The 16230-nt window shown below is 41.6% G+C and overlaps 1 protein-coding gene across 2 annotated transcripts in view; it reads left to right on the top strand.

The window, feature by feature from the left end:
- LOC134801459 (ATP-binding cassette sub-family D member 1) overlaps positions 1-15482 on the top strand; it is a 116097-nt gene extending 100615 nt beyond the window's left edge. For both annotated transcript variants that reach the window (XM_063774052.1, XM_063774051.1), the window contains 12 exons: positions 3459-3660; positions 4537-4768; positions 5434-5573; positions 7051-7223; positions 8271-8445; positions 8761-8867; positions 10652-10817; positions 11073-11226; positions 12741-12887; positions 13644-13868; positions 14666-14791; positions 15323-15482. In XM_063774052.1, coding sequence (XP_063630122.1) covers positions 3459-3660; positions 4537-4768; positions 5434-5573; positions 7051-7223; positions 8271-8445; positions 8761-8867; positions 10652-10817; positions 11073-11226; positions 12741-12887; positions 13644-13868; positions 14666-14791; positions 15323-15452 — 1977 coding nt within the window. In that variant the 3' untranslated portion in view covers positions 15453-15482. The remainder of the gene's footprint in view (positions 1-3458; positions 3661-4536; positions 4769-5433; positions 5574-7050; positions 7224-8270; positions 8446-8760; positions 8868-10651; positions 10818-11072; positions 11227-12740; positions 12888-13643; positions 13869-14665; positions 14792-15322) is intronic.
- The last annotated feature ends 748 nt before the right edge of the window (positions 15483-16230 follow it).

The following is a 16230-nucleotide window of genomic DNA, read 5'->3' as shown; positions in this document are numbered from 1 at the left end:
AGGATTTTTATTGGCTTGTTCCATGGGATATGCACAATGCTTTATATTGCCCCCGACCTGTCAAGACAGTACCGGATAAAGCCCCTTTGTTTCGTGTGCCAGATGTGGATATTCGGGGATTTTTGGAATACAATATTGCCATGTAATCCTTCGTTATGTGCTAGCCACGTGTATACTTATTCTGTCCACCGAAGATACCTGAATCAAGATATTACTTAATGCTAAGCCATGGTGCTAAATTGTGTCAGTAAATAAATCAATGGAAATTCGGCTTCACTCCACGATTAGCTGGAACTAGACCTAGAGATAACTAGCTAGGGGATCGGCCTGCTTAACCTAGTGCACTAGCGTTCCACTGTGCAAATTAGGGCTAACAATATAAGGCGTGTCTATAAGATTAGATTAAACTACGTGTCTATTTGAAATAACCTATGCGGTCTGCCTTCGCGACCTGTTACAGTGTACTAGTGAAGGAAGCCAACACTGGCATATGTAAGTAACTTAATGCTAACAAAATGGACGACAGTACAAGAGATTAGATGAAACTAGGTTTAGTAGCTAGATGATTGAGATGATCTATGTGATCTACCCGCCCAACTTATGATGAAATGATCGCGTTAGGGGTTCGTGGCCCTCTTGACGTGAAACTGGTTCGTGGGTATGTAGGTAGGTAGTATGGTGCGAATGGATGATACTAGTTATATAACTATAATATGCTATGTGATCTGCTTTTCTTACCTGAAACAATACAATAACTCTGGGGCCCAACACTGACTCGTAGGTGGTAGGGTTATATAGATGTTACTAAACTGGGTACTTATATAACTAATATGTGACGTCCCACGGTCAAAGGTACCTTATGGCGGGTATGGAGTTATGCATACCCCAGTAATCTACAATAAATAAGCTATCGATAACACAAAAGATCAACCTTCTAGGTTGCGTAGTTACAGAGATATCATTTTTTGAAAATAATGTTGTGAAATGAGCAACTTTACGATAGAGAAGTTTTAAGTTTAGCCGCCTAAAAAACTATGTTCCTGAAGTAAGTTACATAGTTGACTACAAATAATAATGCCTTATATATCTGAGATTAAAAAAATATTGCGACTTGTTCTGTAATGCAAATAGAAACTTTTGATATCGACTGATTTATGTGTATACTAACCAATCTCTTGAAAATAAAGTTTTATTTCATTTTCACGATTGATTGCAATGAGCTCTCAAGATTTAAATTTTATCTATTAGAAAACGACACTGACAGACAGTTTAAGCAAAAAACAATACCGATTTAGAGGTGAAAATGTATTTTCTGACTTTTTCATATAAAATCACAAAATTGAATATTTTTACTTTTAATGTGACACACAATCAATTTTTCTGAGCACATATGAAAGAAATTCTGTCATTCAAATGAAATAAATCCTAAAACCCCAACTAAATACTATATTTAACCCCTTATGCCACTTTAAACTTACATAACAATAACAGTATTTGCTCCATACATTTACGAAAAGGTACCTTATGGAAATAAATCTAATAATACATCACTACAAAATATCAATCATATTATAGTTTATCTTTTATGAATAGAAAATATTAATTTACATTAAACTGCCCCCAATTTAATTAGTTCTTCGTCATAATAATCTTAAAAAAGACCAATAATTTGTATGTAATGAAAAGGTACCTTGTGGTCAAGTTACATGATGAGGCATGATGATGATGGAACAGTTAGGATAAACTAATAATATTTTGGGGTTAAGATGGTATAAATCGTCTATTTCTTATCAATAATATATTTCGGTTGCTATTGAAGATAAGCGGCATTGAGGTTCAATGACCTCAGATATTCCATAAGGTAATGCGTCGGGTATTGGCATTTTTCAGCAAACCAATGGCTGATTTACTGCATGCGACCAAACCAAATGAAGATTATTCTAGTTAAGAAAGACTTGACGAGAGTAACTTTGGTATAATAGCAGTCTACTTGGATTTGTGATGTCGGTCTATGTACGGTTATAATATTTGCGAGGCGCCCCAACCAGAACTAAAATTATCAATTTAGTTTTGCAGAATGCTAATACAGTTCTCTACCAAACTTCTTTTCCCGTATTGACTAGTTTTTTTGGGAATTTTCAATCTTTTTTCCATAAGGTACCTTTTCTACTAAACTCTGAGACGACATTACTAGGCTTATAACTAACTTATAACAAAAATAAAAACAGGTAAACAAACGTTAGGCATTAAGGTTTCAGATCACACAATAAAAAAAAATTGAGCATTTTTTCACCTCTTTACAAAACATTTAATATCTCCGAAACTAGAAACCCTCATAAGGTACCTTTTCCCGTGGAACGTCACATATGAACATGTGGTTGGGTTAACTTGACAAGTAAAATATAATCGTATTCGTTGAAGGCGCTACACGTGCCTTGTACAATATGGGTTAATTAGTTGCGGGCCTGGGAGCGACTAGTCTTAAAGCACTGGAATGTTAATGAATATCTAGATAATATTAGAGTTAAAAAAAAAAAAAAATTGGCGTAAATACCAGATTAGATGAGAGTAGGTAATTAACTGAAATGATCTAAGTATGTAGTAGGTAAGTGGGCTGCCTTCCTTACGTAGAAGCTTGGCTAGCAAAATAATGCGTCGCCACAAGATTAGAATATGAAATTAGGTGTTTAACTGAAATAAATTGCAATTTTATAATAAATTGTGTCCTAAGTTTAATTGTAGTGTTTTATACGTTTAGTTGCGAGATATAGCCTTTGAGCAGACAGATTTGGAGAGATCTCACCAGATTTGGCCCTGGGGTAGGCGGGAACAGGGCAGTCACAGAGTCGCGACGTTGGGCCGCTGATGCAGCAACGATCGTCGCGGTTGGCTTGCGTAGGCACGGGCCGCACACAGATTAACGCACTTCACTTGAATGTTATATAATTAGGATGCACTAATAGATGAAACTATAATCACTTTCACGGAATTCTGGAATTGGGTAAGTAAGCGTCGCGGACACTATATGGTTAGCGCGAGACGGCGCGGCGATAGCTCGACCATCTGGCGATGGGTGCTATTGTTTTGCTGGGTGTTTATGAGGCTTATTTGTTTGCTCTGGGCACGACCACTCGGGACGGCGTCCAAAACGAAACCATCAACTTTGATCTCTTGTTGTACAAATAACTATATTCATAATTGTTTCATCGAGTGGTTTGGCAATCCAAGGGAAAATGTATCTCCCAAGGCACTCAAAATGTATGCACACCTCCTGGGCCCAAACTTGGATCACACGCATTTAAGTAGGACCAAATGAAGGTATTAAAACGATTTCCAGTTTGCTGGGAAGTAATTCCTCAAAACGTTTTTTTTTTTATGTAATTTGATTGGCCTATTTTCTACCCACTAAACCTGATTTTCTTGTAAAATATATTTATATATTACCATCCCTATTTCAGGAAGACGCCGAAGAACCCGCCCCAGAAGAGAAGCATGTCCCCGGTCTAAACCTAGAGTTCCTCCGGCAAATGGTCTCACTGGCTAAAATCATGGTGCCAGGGTTCCGTAGCCACGAAGTAGCTTTGCTGACTGGACACACGCTGTGCTTGTTCACGAGGACGCTCCTCTCCATCTACGTGGCAGCTTTAGAGGGGTCTATAAGTGAGTGAGCGTTTCTTTTATTTTTTTTGCCATTTTTATATATTGTGACCTTTTTTGCCACTTTTGTGTTATTTCTACTCAGAGTCACGAGCTCTTTCGATCGTAATGGGATAAAAAAATGTCCCACAGTTTTTTTCGTACTGTGTTTAGGGGCTGTCCATCAATTACGTCATCGATTTTTGACGATTTTTGCCCCCCCCCCACGTCATGCTACCGTCATCTGATGTCCAGACCCCCCCCCCCCCTAATTTGAAATGACGTAATTTATAAATAGCGCCTTACCATATCCCCATACACTTTGTATGGCGGTAACAAAACAGAAAGTTTGAAAAATGTATGGAAATTTAGGACTCTTTTTCTCCTATAAGGATGAAAAAGGCTCGCGATCCTGACTAGAAATAACACAAAAGTGGCAAAAAAGGTTACATTATATAAAAATAGCAAAAAAATAAAAAAACGCTCGAGTAATGAATGAATTATGACTTTTTGAATGCCACATAGACCAGCATTGGTCTATTATGTCGGCCCTTTAAACTTTCTTTACTAATTCCCGGTGAATTTAGGAAATTCCATGTTCTGTGGGCTATAATATGCTGTAACTCATAAGGTTGCAGTAAGTGCCGCCCTAGTATACTTCTTTTTGACATTAGTGATCCGGAGGGGAGAGGATGTGCATTGCTGTCTCATCTGACTTCTGCCAACCCTTAAAAAATCCTACGTAGGTCGTCGAGAAAACTGAGTAAAAGAGTGACTACTAAAATTAAGCATATAGTTTGGTGGAGTGTTCCATTCCAGTACTTACTACCCTCTCCTCACCTTTATTACTGCCTATAAATTTTAACCATAACCTACATACAATCCATTTTTAATTTTCAGTGAAACACATAGTCCAAAAGGACCTCAAAAAATTCGCAGCCCTCCTCCTCCAGTGGTTCGGTATCGCCATCCCAGCTACCTTCATCAACTCCATGATCAGATACCTGGAGAGCAGACTAGCCCTGGCCTTCAGGACGAGACTGGTGAACCACGCCTATGACCTGTACTTCAAGAACCAGACGTACTATAGGGTGGCTAATTTGGATGCTAGGATTGAGAACGCTGATCATAGGTGAGTGTAGAGTCATATGTAGAGTCTGAGGAATTAGATATTATGTGGTGATGCCTTTTAATGGCAGATTCTATTCAGTACCAAAGGGTGTGACGACAATATTCTTCTTCAGTCGGTCCCTCAATGCTGAGGATCGTGACATCATCTCCTTCTGTTGAAGACCAGGTTCCTTCATAGGCTTCTATTCTTCGCCAAGCGCATGGCCTCGTGCAGTTTTAATTGCAGGTGCAGTGATATGAGCGCATCATCTAGTAGGGCGACAGTATTATAGAAGTGTCAAAAGCAATAGAAATATGTAAATCTATCAAGTTCAATGTATCTACGAAATGTTTCGCATTTGGTGACGGTCCTTAAGACGGAATCGTGCCTATCCTTTCTCAGGCAAGTGACAATGAAATTCAATGTTTTTTGTACCACAATTATACTAAGCAAGCTCGTTGGATGGCAAACGGTTCCCGTAGCCTATGGTTGCTTGCTTAAATAATGTGTAAAAAATAGTAGAATCCCATACTGCAATCTCTTTAAAAAGCCTCAGTATTATGTACATTCCACAACCAAAGCGCTCGCTGGAGGAAGTGCATCTAAAACTGCATACTTAATGCCTGACCATTAAGGTTATGCCTGATTATGAGGATGCCACTTAATTATGATACCTATGTTCGCAGATTAACAGAAGACGTGTCAGTATTCACGCAGTCTGTGGCGCACTTGTATGGGTCGCTGACGAAGCCCTGCTTTGACCTGCTCCTCATAGTGTTGACCTTGGCCAGCTATTCTAGCAAGATGAAGGGCAACATATTCATTGGTGAGTATCTTTGAAAATACCGGTTAGGTTAGTTTAGGGTACTCTGCAATTCAACACTGCCCCACCACGCATAACAACCATAACTGATATTGGAAATTGACTCGAGTTTTTTTTTAAATACTATTTGGTTACCGTACTGTGATTGGTATCCACTCCAATGTGTATTAAATTTCATGATTTTTTTGAACTAACTAACTAATGTGGCTCAGCTACCCAAAGAAACTTTTTTTTTAATTTACCATTTTCTAAAGAGGTTTCTTATAAAATCAAAATACCTTTATTTCAGATAACTAGGATCCATACATGATAAATTTAGATAAAATTACAAATAATAATAATAATCATACATCACCATACAAATGTTAAATTAAAATTAAATCACATCGAGAATATGCCAAAGGTATGGTGCCATCTTTTCGAGCGATGGCGCCATACCTTTGGCCTAGTGTCGAGTACTTTTTGATATTTAACAAATTTTTACACATATCAGTAAAAGAATAAGGATGAAAGTCAAATGGCGTTCTAAAAGTTTTAATCATTTGTGTCGAAAGATGGCAGTAAATGTACTGACTACATAATTTACTTTGACAATAGTCCTCTATTTCAAATTCTCTTTGGTGTGGATAATGGTATGCCTTCTTTAACTTCCGTGGCTGTCACTGGCTAGGTATTTATGCCATTGCCAAATCCTTGATATTTGCATAAAATAACATCCGTCTTTCTGTCTTTCTTGTTTAGAAATAGTTGGCGTACTTCCAATTCCCTTTGTCTTCATTGCACTTATAAATGCGTGCCTATAATTTTAAGTAAAGAAGTATTCGGTGTTTTTTTAAGATATTTTTGTTTCTTTCAGGACTATAACTTATACTCGGTAGGAACAACTTATTTTTTTTTATCTTATTTGAATTTTTAACATGTTAAAACTGGTAAAACCGAAAGTACGAACAAGTTCTTTTATACAATCAAAATTAGATGATAGGCCAGTGGATCAAGGAGCGGTAGTAGGAAGTTTGAGCATTTGCATAAAATCGTATAAGTAACTTTTTCTTTCTCAGAATTTATCTCAAAAATACATGCACGTTACACAAACGCCATATAAGCTTCAAATAGTTATTAATCATCTGTCACTTTGACATTTCATAAGGAATGGAATAAAACACAAATTAAGTAATACGAAATACGGGGTAGCCATTAACAGACGTTCCCCTCTGTCGAAAATAGGCGTCCAATGGTCATACACATTGTATGGACTGACGTTCATCTGACATGGCTATTTTTACGTTACGTATACATTTGACGTGCCCCTCCCCCGCAAAAATCGGCAGACTTTTTTGTACCGAAAATTACAGACAAGGCGTCTCCGTTTGGTTATATCCTCTAAGGAAATATGAGTAGAGGCTTGTCAAGGGCGTATACAGACATATAATATTGCTCTCTTATGATTCGCTGGATTTTTCACCACTAATACCTTCCCCAGGACCCGGCTTCGCCACGGTGGTCATCTGCATGACTGGCCAAGTGCTACGGATGCTGTCGCCTCGCTTCGGGGCCTTGGCTGGAGAGGAAGCAAGGATGAAGGCCAATCTCCGACATGTACATGCGTCTATCATCGCTCATGCTGAGGAGGTCGCGTTCTACGGTGGACATAAGGTATGAAATCCTCCATATTGCACAGTCAGCAGCAGAAGTTGCTAAGCGGGCGAGGTGTTCAATAGTACATTATTGTCGAGGCTCGGAAGTAGCTACTTGCAGGCTGAGGATTCGTTTTAAACGGACGACCTTGGGAGTCCGTTTAACTGAATCCGAAGCCAGCAAGTAGCCTTCCAGCCGAGTCATATATAGTGCTTTTCTCAAAAATGGTGCAAGAAATATAAATATCATAAAAATATTTTACAAAAACAACTTTCTTAAGTATATATTTTCACAGAAAACAGTAGAAACAATTGAAAAAATTAGCTTTGCCGCCTTTTTATTTTTTTGATAAAAAAATAGAAGTGTATTTTTCTGCCGAAAATACGCCAACCTATTTGAGACAGCTAAATAGTCGCGGTACTAATCATCTGTTTAATGGGCCTGTGCCTTCATTTGATATGGCCATTTCAACTTTTAAAAAGTTTGGAACTCGACAAATAATGGAATTTGTATGCAACATTGCAGTCCCAAAATCGAGACTGCAATGTTTTTAAGTTTTTAATTTTTGACTGACCATAAACTACGCGCTTCGCAACCTATTTTTTAAACGGCAAAGTCGACTTTGCCGTCCATTTTTGAGAAAAATTACTTTGACACGCTCTTATTCTCTTAACAATAAAGTCGCGTCAAGATCATTTTGAACAACTGGCGCTTAGCAACTTCTGCTGCTGATTGTATACGAAAACTTGCATAAGCATCTTATATTGTAAATATCAGCTCGTTTTGGGGCTTTGGAGATTAATAAAACACATCAAGTTTGATATGTATTGTAGAGCCATATGTAGAGCACGCGAGCTCTACGGTACACGATGTATAATATCCTACATATTGTATGATTGTACAATGTTGAACATGTTGTCAGCTGGTCGGGTGTTTAGCTTAGAAACTGAAAATACGGGAGCGAATAAACTTCAGAATATCAGACAGACAGAATATTCCTATATTCTTTCGATTCGGCTTAGTTTGAAGACTGCTGATTTGATTAACTATTATTTTTATCTCCAGGTCGAACTAGGCCAACTCCAATCCGCCTACAAACAGCTCGTCGCCCAGATGACGGGCGTCTTCAACAAGAAGCTGTGGTACGTTATGCTGGAGCAGTTCTGCATGAAGTACGTGTGGAGCGGCACCGGCATGGTCATGCTGGCGCTGCCCATCCTCACCGGAACTAATGGAGATGGTAAATATCCAGCATTGTCCCTTTCTAACAAACACAAATCCCATAAGCGCAGATAGAGCAAAAGATTAACTACGGCGAGCAAACAACAGGCTCGGGGGTCATGAAGTTACGGGAAGCAAACGATCGCGCCATCTAAAGTACAGGCAGAGACATCTGCTGATGAACGGTGTAACTAACTTAAAGTCTTTGGAACTGTAGTGTTCCTCTATAACTGTAGTACTACTACAAACGCCATCTGTTGAAGAGTTGTAGAAGAGAGAAAAAAAAACTGATTTTTACAAATAAGTGTACAATGTAGTATTGTTTGTTTTCTAGGGTCAACGAGCGAAGGTATCAGCGCACGAACAGAATACATGACTACTTCTAGACATCTGCTGAATTCTGCGGCGGACGCTATTGAAAGACTTATGTCCAGTTACAAGGTAAACTAAGGATTTTTTTTTCTATTTAATTGTAGTTGCACAAAATAATCTAAGGGGCTGACATGTATCCATAAGGGCTATCAATTATAAGTAGTCTAAGAAAAAATCGTACCCGTGTCAAAGTGAAGCCATGCATATTTTCAGACTTATACTCTAGCTAGAAAAAGTTCTATCCTAACAGGCAGCGGATTCTCGAGTTATATTGAGTACTTATGGGTTAGCAGTAGACATGCGCGAAACAGTGCTTCAAAAAGGAATGCTATATCACATCACTTTTCCGAACACGTAACATTACACTGAGATATCACATCACTCATCAACCCACGTGAAACAGCGCTCGGGCGCGCGCGAGATGGCCACATTACAGCTATCTCTTACATTACGCAGCGCATCTACAGCACTCTAGTGATTCTAGGGCGTCTCGGATCCGTATCGGCGACCGATCTATTTATTACGCGTTGCGTTTTGTCATCGTGTGAAAGATTTTTTGTTAGTTCTTATAAATCATAAAATAATGTAATTATGCACGTAAGTTTCGGAGGTAAATAATTGTCTATGGAGATGGAGCTTCCCGATAATTATGGCGAGTATTCTATAACAGTCAAAGTCACCAATAGCCCGTAAAAAAGTGATTAGGTACTCACCAGCACTAACACATTAACAGAATCTTGCCATAACGAAACTATTATTTACACTTTTTACAATTTATTCTATATTTACAATTTAGTTCAAACAGTCTTTATAAACAAATCGAATTTCTAGTCAGTCTCGATACGCACTAATTCACTATTAAATTAAAGGATACCAAACATGTATTAACTCGTACTTAGTTAGCCGCGAACCGCAAAAGTCAACCAAACAATCAAACATTTCACAAATATAATAAAAAAACGGTTTTGTTTTCGTCTAATTCAAAATCGCAAATAAATTACTCGATGTCACCGCGTCCTTCTCGTATTATAAGAAAACATTTTATGCTCTACGCGGACGCATTAGAGTTTTAAATCTATTGCAGATGCAGAAAATTATATTAAATAGTGCGACAGCTTAAACCGCGGCGATCGGCCAAGCGGACCTATCCGAATGGTTCCGAAGATAGCCGAAAGCATCGCAGAGCGAGAGCGAGCGAGCACTGAGTGCGAGTGCGAGCGAGATAACAAAGTAATGATGGCATAGCATGGCGAACAAACATGACACTATCACAAGTGGCATTACACATTACGCGCTCTGTGAGTAGACTTGAACTGACCGGTCATATCGGCGAGTCAATCTATTTAGAATTGAATCCTTTTCGCGCGCGTCGGCCGGTCGTTGGCGCTCGCGCGCTCGGTGCGGCTATCGTGATGCGTGATGTTTGAAGTACCGGTTGATTTCGCGGAGTGACACGTAATGCCATAGTACGCGTTCGAGAGATATCTCATTTGTGATATTACGAGCATTACTTACACATGTCTAGTTAGCAGATTGTTACTGCCGAATTCTCAATATACCTTGAGAGTGTTAGGACATATCTCTTACGGTTAGATGTTGACATCCACCACCCTATGGCGTTTAACACATTCAGTGCCAGCCCGAGCTACGCGCTACGAGCGTAGCCGATAACACGGGAAAAACCGTATGTAGCGAAAAGCGCCTACGAACAGTGAATTCCCCTAGGGAGTCGCTGGCAATGAATGTGTTAAGCATTAAGGGAAGGAATGGAAAGATTTTCACACATTTATACTTACTCTAGATCTTAATAATTAGCTTTTAGATTTATTTTAATTAAAAACTTATTTTTACAGGAAGTAGTAACGCTGGCCGGCTACGCCGAACGCGTCTCAGACATGTTGGATGTGTTCGGCGAGGTGGCGCGCGGGGAATGCGTCCGAAACGTCCACGTGTCCGCCTCCAAGGACAACCCTAACGCGTTCCAGGTCACCTTCAGGGACAAGCGGCCTGTACCGCAAGGTATGTTAAATATATATTGGGTATGTAAAATATAATTTTAATATCTGGAAAATAAAAATCGGATATTATTTGGTGACCTATGAGGGGAAATTCTTAGAAACTCAATATTCTAAAGCCTTATTTCAAAACGAACACGGTACGTTTGAAACGAAGGTGGCTCGCGGGGAATGCCTCCAAAGAGCCTACGTAAATGTAAACGGAATTACTTCCGCGATTCACAGCAACGAAATATTCAAATAATTATTTTTATTACAGGAAAAATCTCTTACACGAACGACCTGTCAATTCGACTCCGAAACGTGCCTATAGTCACGCCAGCGTGCGACGTCGTCGCTAGTGGCGTGTCATTAGATATCGCGCCCGGTACTCATCTGCTTATAGTTGGGCCGAACGGCTGTGGCAAGTCCAGGTAAATATGTAACATATTAGTTGAATGACCGGCTTCGTAGCGTGCCCATAGCCACACCAGCGTGCGACGTTCAATGTGTGCCTAACGGCTGTGGCTAGTCCAAGTATATTTCTAACATATCAGTCGAATGACCCCACTTCGTAACGTGCCCATAGCCACACCAGCGTGCGACGTTCAATGTGTGCCTAACGGCTGTGGCTAGTCCAAGTATATTTCTAACATATCAGTCGAATGACCCCACTTCGTAACGTGCCCATAGCCACACCAGCGTGCGACGTTCAATGTGTGCCTAACGGCTGTGGCTAGTCCAAGTATATTTCTAACATATCAGTCGAATGACCCCACTTCGTAACGTGCCCATAGCCACACCAGCGTGCGACGTTCAATGTGTGCCTAACGGCTGTGGCTAGTCCAAGTATATTTCTAACATATCAGTCGAATGACCCCACTTCGTAACGTGCCCATAGCCACACCAGCGTGCGACGTTCAATGTGTGCCTAACGGCTGTGGCTAGTCCAAGTATATTTCTAACATATCAGTCGAATGACCCCACTTCGTAACGTGCCCATAGCCACACCAGCGTGCGACGTTCAATGTGTGCCTAACGGCTGTGGCTAGTCCAAGTATATTTCTAACATATCAGTCGAATGACCCCACTTCGTAACGTGCCCATAGCCACACCAGCGTGCGACGTTCAATGTGTGCCTAACGGCTGTGGCTAGTCCAAGTATATTTCTAACATATCAGTCGAATGACCCCACTTCGTAACGTGCCCATAGCGACACCAGCGTGCAACGTGGTCGTAATCGCACCAGGGACACATCTACTCGTAGTTAGGCGGACTTGCTGCTTAAAATATCAGTTGAATGACCATCAAGTGTATAACTGTATAATGAGTCTTATGACTTAAGTATTTTACTACGGCAATTTTAACATGTTTATTATAAAGACGACTAATGGCATCTTTGTTATTTGTGATTTCCGAATATGCCACAAAAAATTATGTTTAAAAATTAAGACTAAGGTGATTTTTTTTTCATTCTTCCTGTACCTAATTTTAAGTTTGTAACTAAGGATGGTATTCCACCTATCCTTCTTTGTCCAATGTGTATTGCGGTTCACATTTTGCTTAATGAGAGAGTGAGACGCAATGACATTGGACAAAGAAATTGTACAGGTGGAGTACTAGGTCACCTTTAGTTGCTTAGCAAAAAATAAATAATTAAATATAAATGGGTAAATAAATATTATAGGGACATTCTTACACAAATTGACCAAGTCTCACGGTAAGCTCATGATGTGGGTAGGGTACTCAGACAACGATATATAGGTATAATATACAAATACATACTTAAATACATAGAATACATCCATGACTTAGGAACAAATATCTGTGCTCACCACACAAACAAATGCCCTTACCGGGATTCGAACCCAGGACCATCGGCTTCAAAGGCAGAGTCATCCACTAGGGCAGACCGGTCGTTAAAAACTAATATCATGTTTGTTTGCAGCTTGTTCCGCATTATCTCCGGGCTGTGGCCCGTGCACGGCGGCTCGCTCGCCGTGCCGCGGCCCTGCGCCTGCCCGCACTGCTCAGACGATGCCCCTCCGACCGGCCACTGCACGTCTAGACCTATCATGTTCTACATCCCGCAGCGGTACGTTTTTAGAATGAGTGTCATAGTTCGGGTCGCTATTAGTCAGATTTTTCTAAAAGTCTGGAGCGCGTGCAGCGCACCCCTAATCCTTATTAGGGTGCGTGAGGCGCGCGGTGCATCCGACACGTTTGATTGGAGCGCAGAGAGCTCCCGGTATTGGAGCGCGCGCATCACACCCCATACAACGCTACTCCAGACTTGTTTTGTGAAGGGCAACGAAGCCTCACTGGCTGGTACTGAGGCTGCGATACTCATCTGTCACTTTGAGCCACGCCTTACTGCTCTGAACGTCTGCAACGGCGACATTAGGCCTGCACTCGAGCAAGCCACTGAATTTACATAATAGTTGCCTGATTATGAGTACAAACCATATAAATAAACTTAGACTACAGTCTTTTGTTTGGTTCCAAGAAAGTAAACAATATCACAGTCTATAAAACAATACGACTGTATTGACTAACGACTGTAATGACTATTCGACGAAGCCGTCTAGACAGGGCGATAGGCGAGGCGGGGTGCGAGAGGCGAGGGGTGGGTCGCGCGCACCCGAGCTGCATACATCGCCATTATTAGTAGCTCGGTACTACTTACAGGGCTAGCGTGTCTTATTTGAATTAACATGCACTGTTAAGTTTATGATAACCCTACTGTGTTCTTGTGCGGTGTCGGCATTTACGCAAACATCAAAGGCGTCGGTTCACTGTTACTTTTTACACTGTCCCAATATTATGTATGGCTAATTTTTTCTCCTTCCAGACCTTACATGTCAATGGGCTCCCTAATGGACCAAGTGACGTATCCGACGCGCGTGTCGCCCGACGACCAGGAAGCGTTTGACCGCGCGACGCACATCCTCAAGGTCGTGCGGCTGGACGCATGCGCGGCGCGGCATGGCGGCCTCAAGGCCGTCCGTGATTGGCGAGCCACGCTCAGTGGGGGGGAGAAGCAGAGGATGGCTATGGCTAGAATGTTCTATCACAGGTAGGTTACTTATATTGATGTCTAGTAAGAAGCGACGGGGTACTTAACATACTCAAAGTCATACGGCTCGACGCATGCGCGGCGCGGCATGGCGGCCTCAAGGCCGTTCGTGATTGGCGGGCCACGCTCCGTTTATACGTATACTGCTATCATAAAGGGCCATCTTACACTATAATTTAGCGTCTCCCGAGCGTCGGCATGGCTGCTGCTCGACGCAACTGCGCAGCGACGTCATTTTCCATAGCGCTGACTTGACGCCGACGCTCAAAAGACGCTAGTTGGGGTGGCTCTAAGATTCTAAAGTATTAAGAATAGTCCAAATACGACAGACATAGTCAAGGTTGTGCAGTGTGCACCGCGCGGCATGGCAGTCTGAATTCAAATACAATCATTTTTGTAAGCGCGAATATGACCTTGAATGACGTCACGTCGGAACGTCCTGATTTAGTCTAGTCTGGTAGACACAACGTAAGTAAGAACAAAGAAAACTATACTCATCCCTTTCTTTTGGGTGCTAGTACAGTCGCCATCAGATATATCGGAGCGGCCAAGGTGCTCACAAATATCGGAACACGCCTCTATTGTCAGGGCGTTAGAGCGCGTGTTCAGATATTGTGAACACCTTGGCCGCTCCGATATATCTGATGGCGACTGTACTAGCGTAAGACAAAGACAGACTGGTTCTCTCTGGCTATGTTTGAAATGAGACAGTCCTGGGGCTTCTATCATGACATTTTTGTGTTCAGACGTGTTTTCAAGACCATTGATGTCAGTAATTAAAAATAAAATATTTTCAGGCCTGTATACGCGTTGCTGGATGAATGCACGAGCGCCGTTTCCATGGAAACCGAGGTCGTCATGTATGAAGAGGCGGTGAAGGAGGGCATTACACTCCTCTCTATCACACACAGGCCTAGCGTATGGTTAGTATGAAATATTACAATACTTCTCATATCTGTCGACCCTCATTCAAACCTTTTTTGAGTCGAATTAGGATTATTTCAAGGTAAAGTGATTATAATGGTCAACCAGAATGCTTACATTGCTTACCGCGAACATCGAAAGTTGAAATTTCGTTATCTGCCTCTCTATCGCTCTTGCATATTCGAGCGATAGAGAGGCTAAACAGATGAACGAACGAACACAGTGGTTGGCGGTAGAGCCTCGGGTATAACCGTGTGATAGCTGTGGGTGAATACATTGTATCGCTCATTTCTTCTGAACGATTTTTACCCTGCGCACCACTTCGCTACCTCGTTTATCTCTAAGCGCCACTTGCACCATCCTACTAACCCGGGGTTAGCCCGTTAAACCGTTAACCCAGTGTCATATTGTACTGGTAACCATGGTAACTCCAGGTTTAACCGGTTAAGCCCGGGTTCGTGGGATGGCTTAAGACGGGTTTTTTAATCCAAAATCTGTTGACTTTTTGTTAAATGCAACCTTTTGTACAGGAAATACCACACGCACGTGCTAGAGTTCGACGGAGCTGGCAGCTGGTCTTTCCGGCCTCTAGAGAAAGACGCGCCGGCCATCACCCCCTCCCTCCCCCCTCCCACCACGGCACAGAGCGACAGTGATTAGACAAATAGAGGACAGAAGTTGTAACATTATGACCGCCAACATAGACTAGGAATCCTCTAGGCGGAGTTTAGAGCAATTATTTCATGAAACCGATGCTGCCAAAAATACGGGGGTTCGGGGGACGAGGTGAGTGAGGTCCCGTGCCGTGATTGGTCCGTTCACACACGGACGTCATAGAAAGACACTTTCGACTCGAAAATGGAGTAAAACTACCGTATTTGTGGCAGAGGGTGTAGAGCTACTATGCTCAGTCTGGAGGATGTCTTGTCTGTGCCGTCAACTGACGCGCCCGGTACAGCCCAATATCAAACTTCGTGCATTGCGACAAGGTATACGATGCCGCGCCGTAGAATAGGCGTAGCGCTCAAAAGGGGTAATGGTCGTTTGAGTGAGATTTTGACCATACCACTGATTTAAGGCCAGGTCACACCGGCTGCGTGAGTGTAGATGTGCTAAAATGCTGGAGCCGCGCACGCGTCACGCGGTGTGTCGTCTCTCATAAGGAACTGTAAGTATATTATAACGTGCATGTGCACGTCTACGCAGCCGGTGTGCACAGCAAAGTTTCATCCTTGGATGACATGACTTTAGATTTCGTTCTGTCAATATTATATAATTTATCACACGATTTGATGTTCTCTAGTCTTGACTAGAGAACATCAAGATGTTCTCTAGTCTTGACTAGAGAACATCAAATCGTGTGATAAATTATATAATATTGACAGAACGAAATCTATTGTCATTAGATTTATATTTCAGACATAACATCGCGCCAAGC

The sequence above is a fragment of the Cydia splendana genome, chromosome 22, assembly GCF_910591565.1.
Source record: "Cydia splendana chromosome 22, ilCydSple1.2, whole genome shotgun sequence".
Lineage (NCBI taxonomy): Eukaryota > Metazoa > Arthropoda > Insecta > Lepidoptera > Tortricidae > Cydia > Cydia splendana.
The sequence above is the reverse complement of the archived record's forward strand: the minus strand, read 5'-3'. Positions and strand labels throughout refer to the sequence as shown.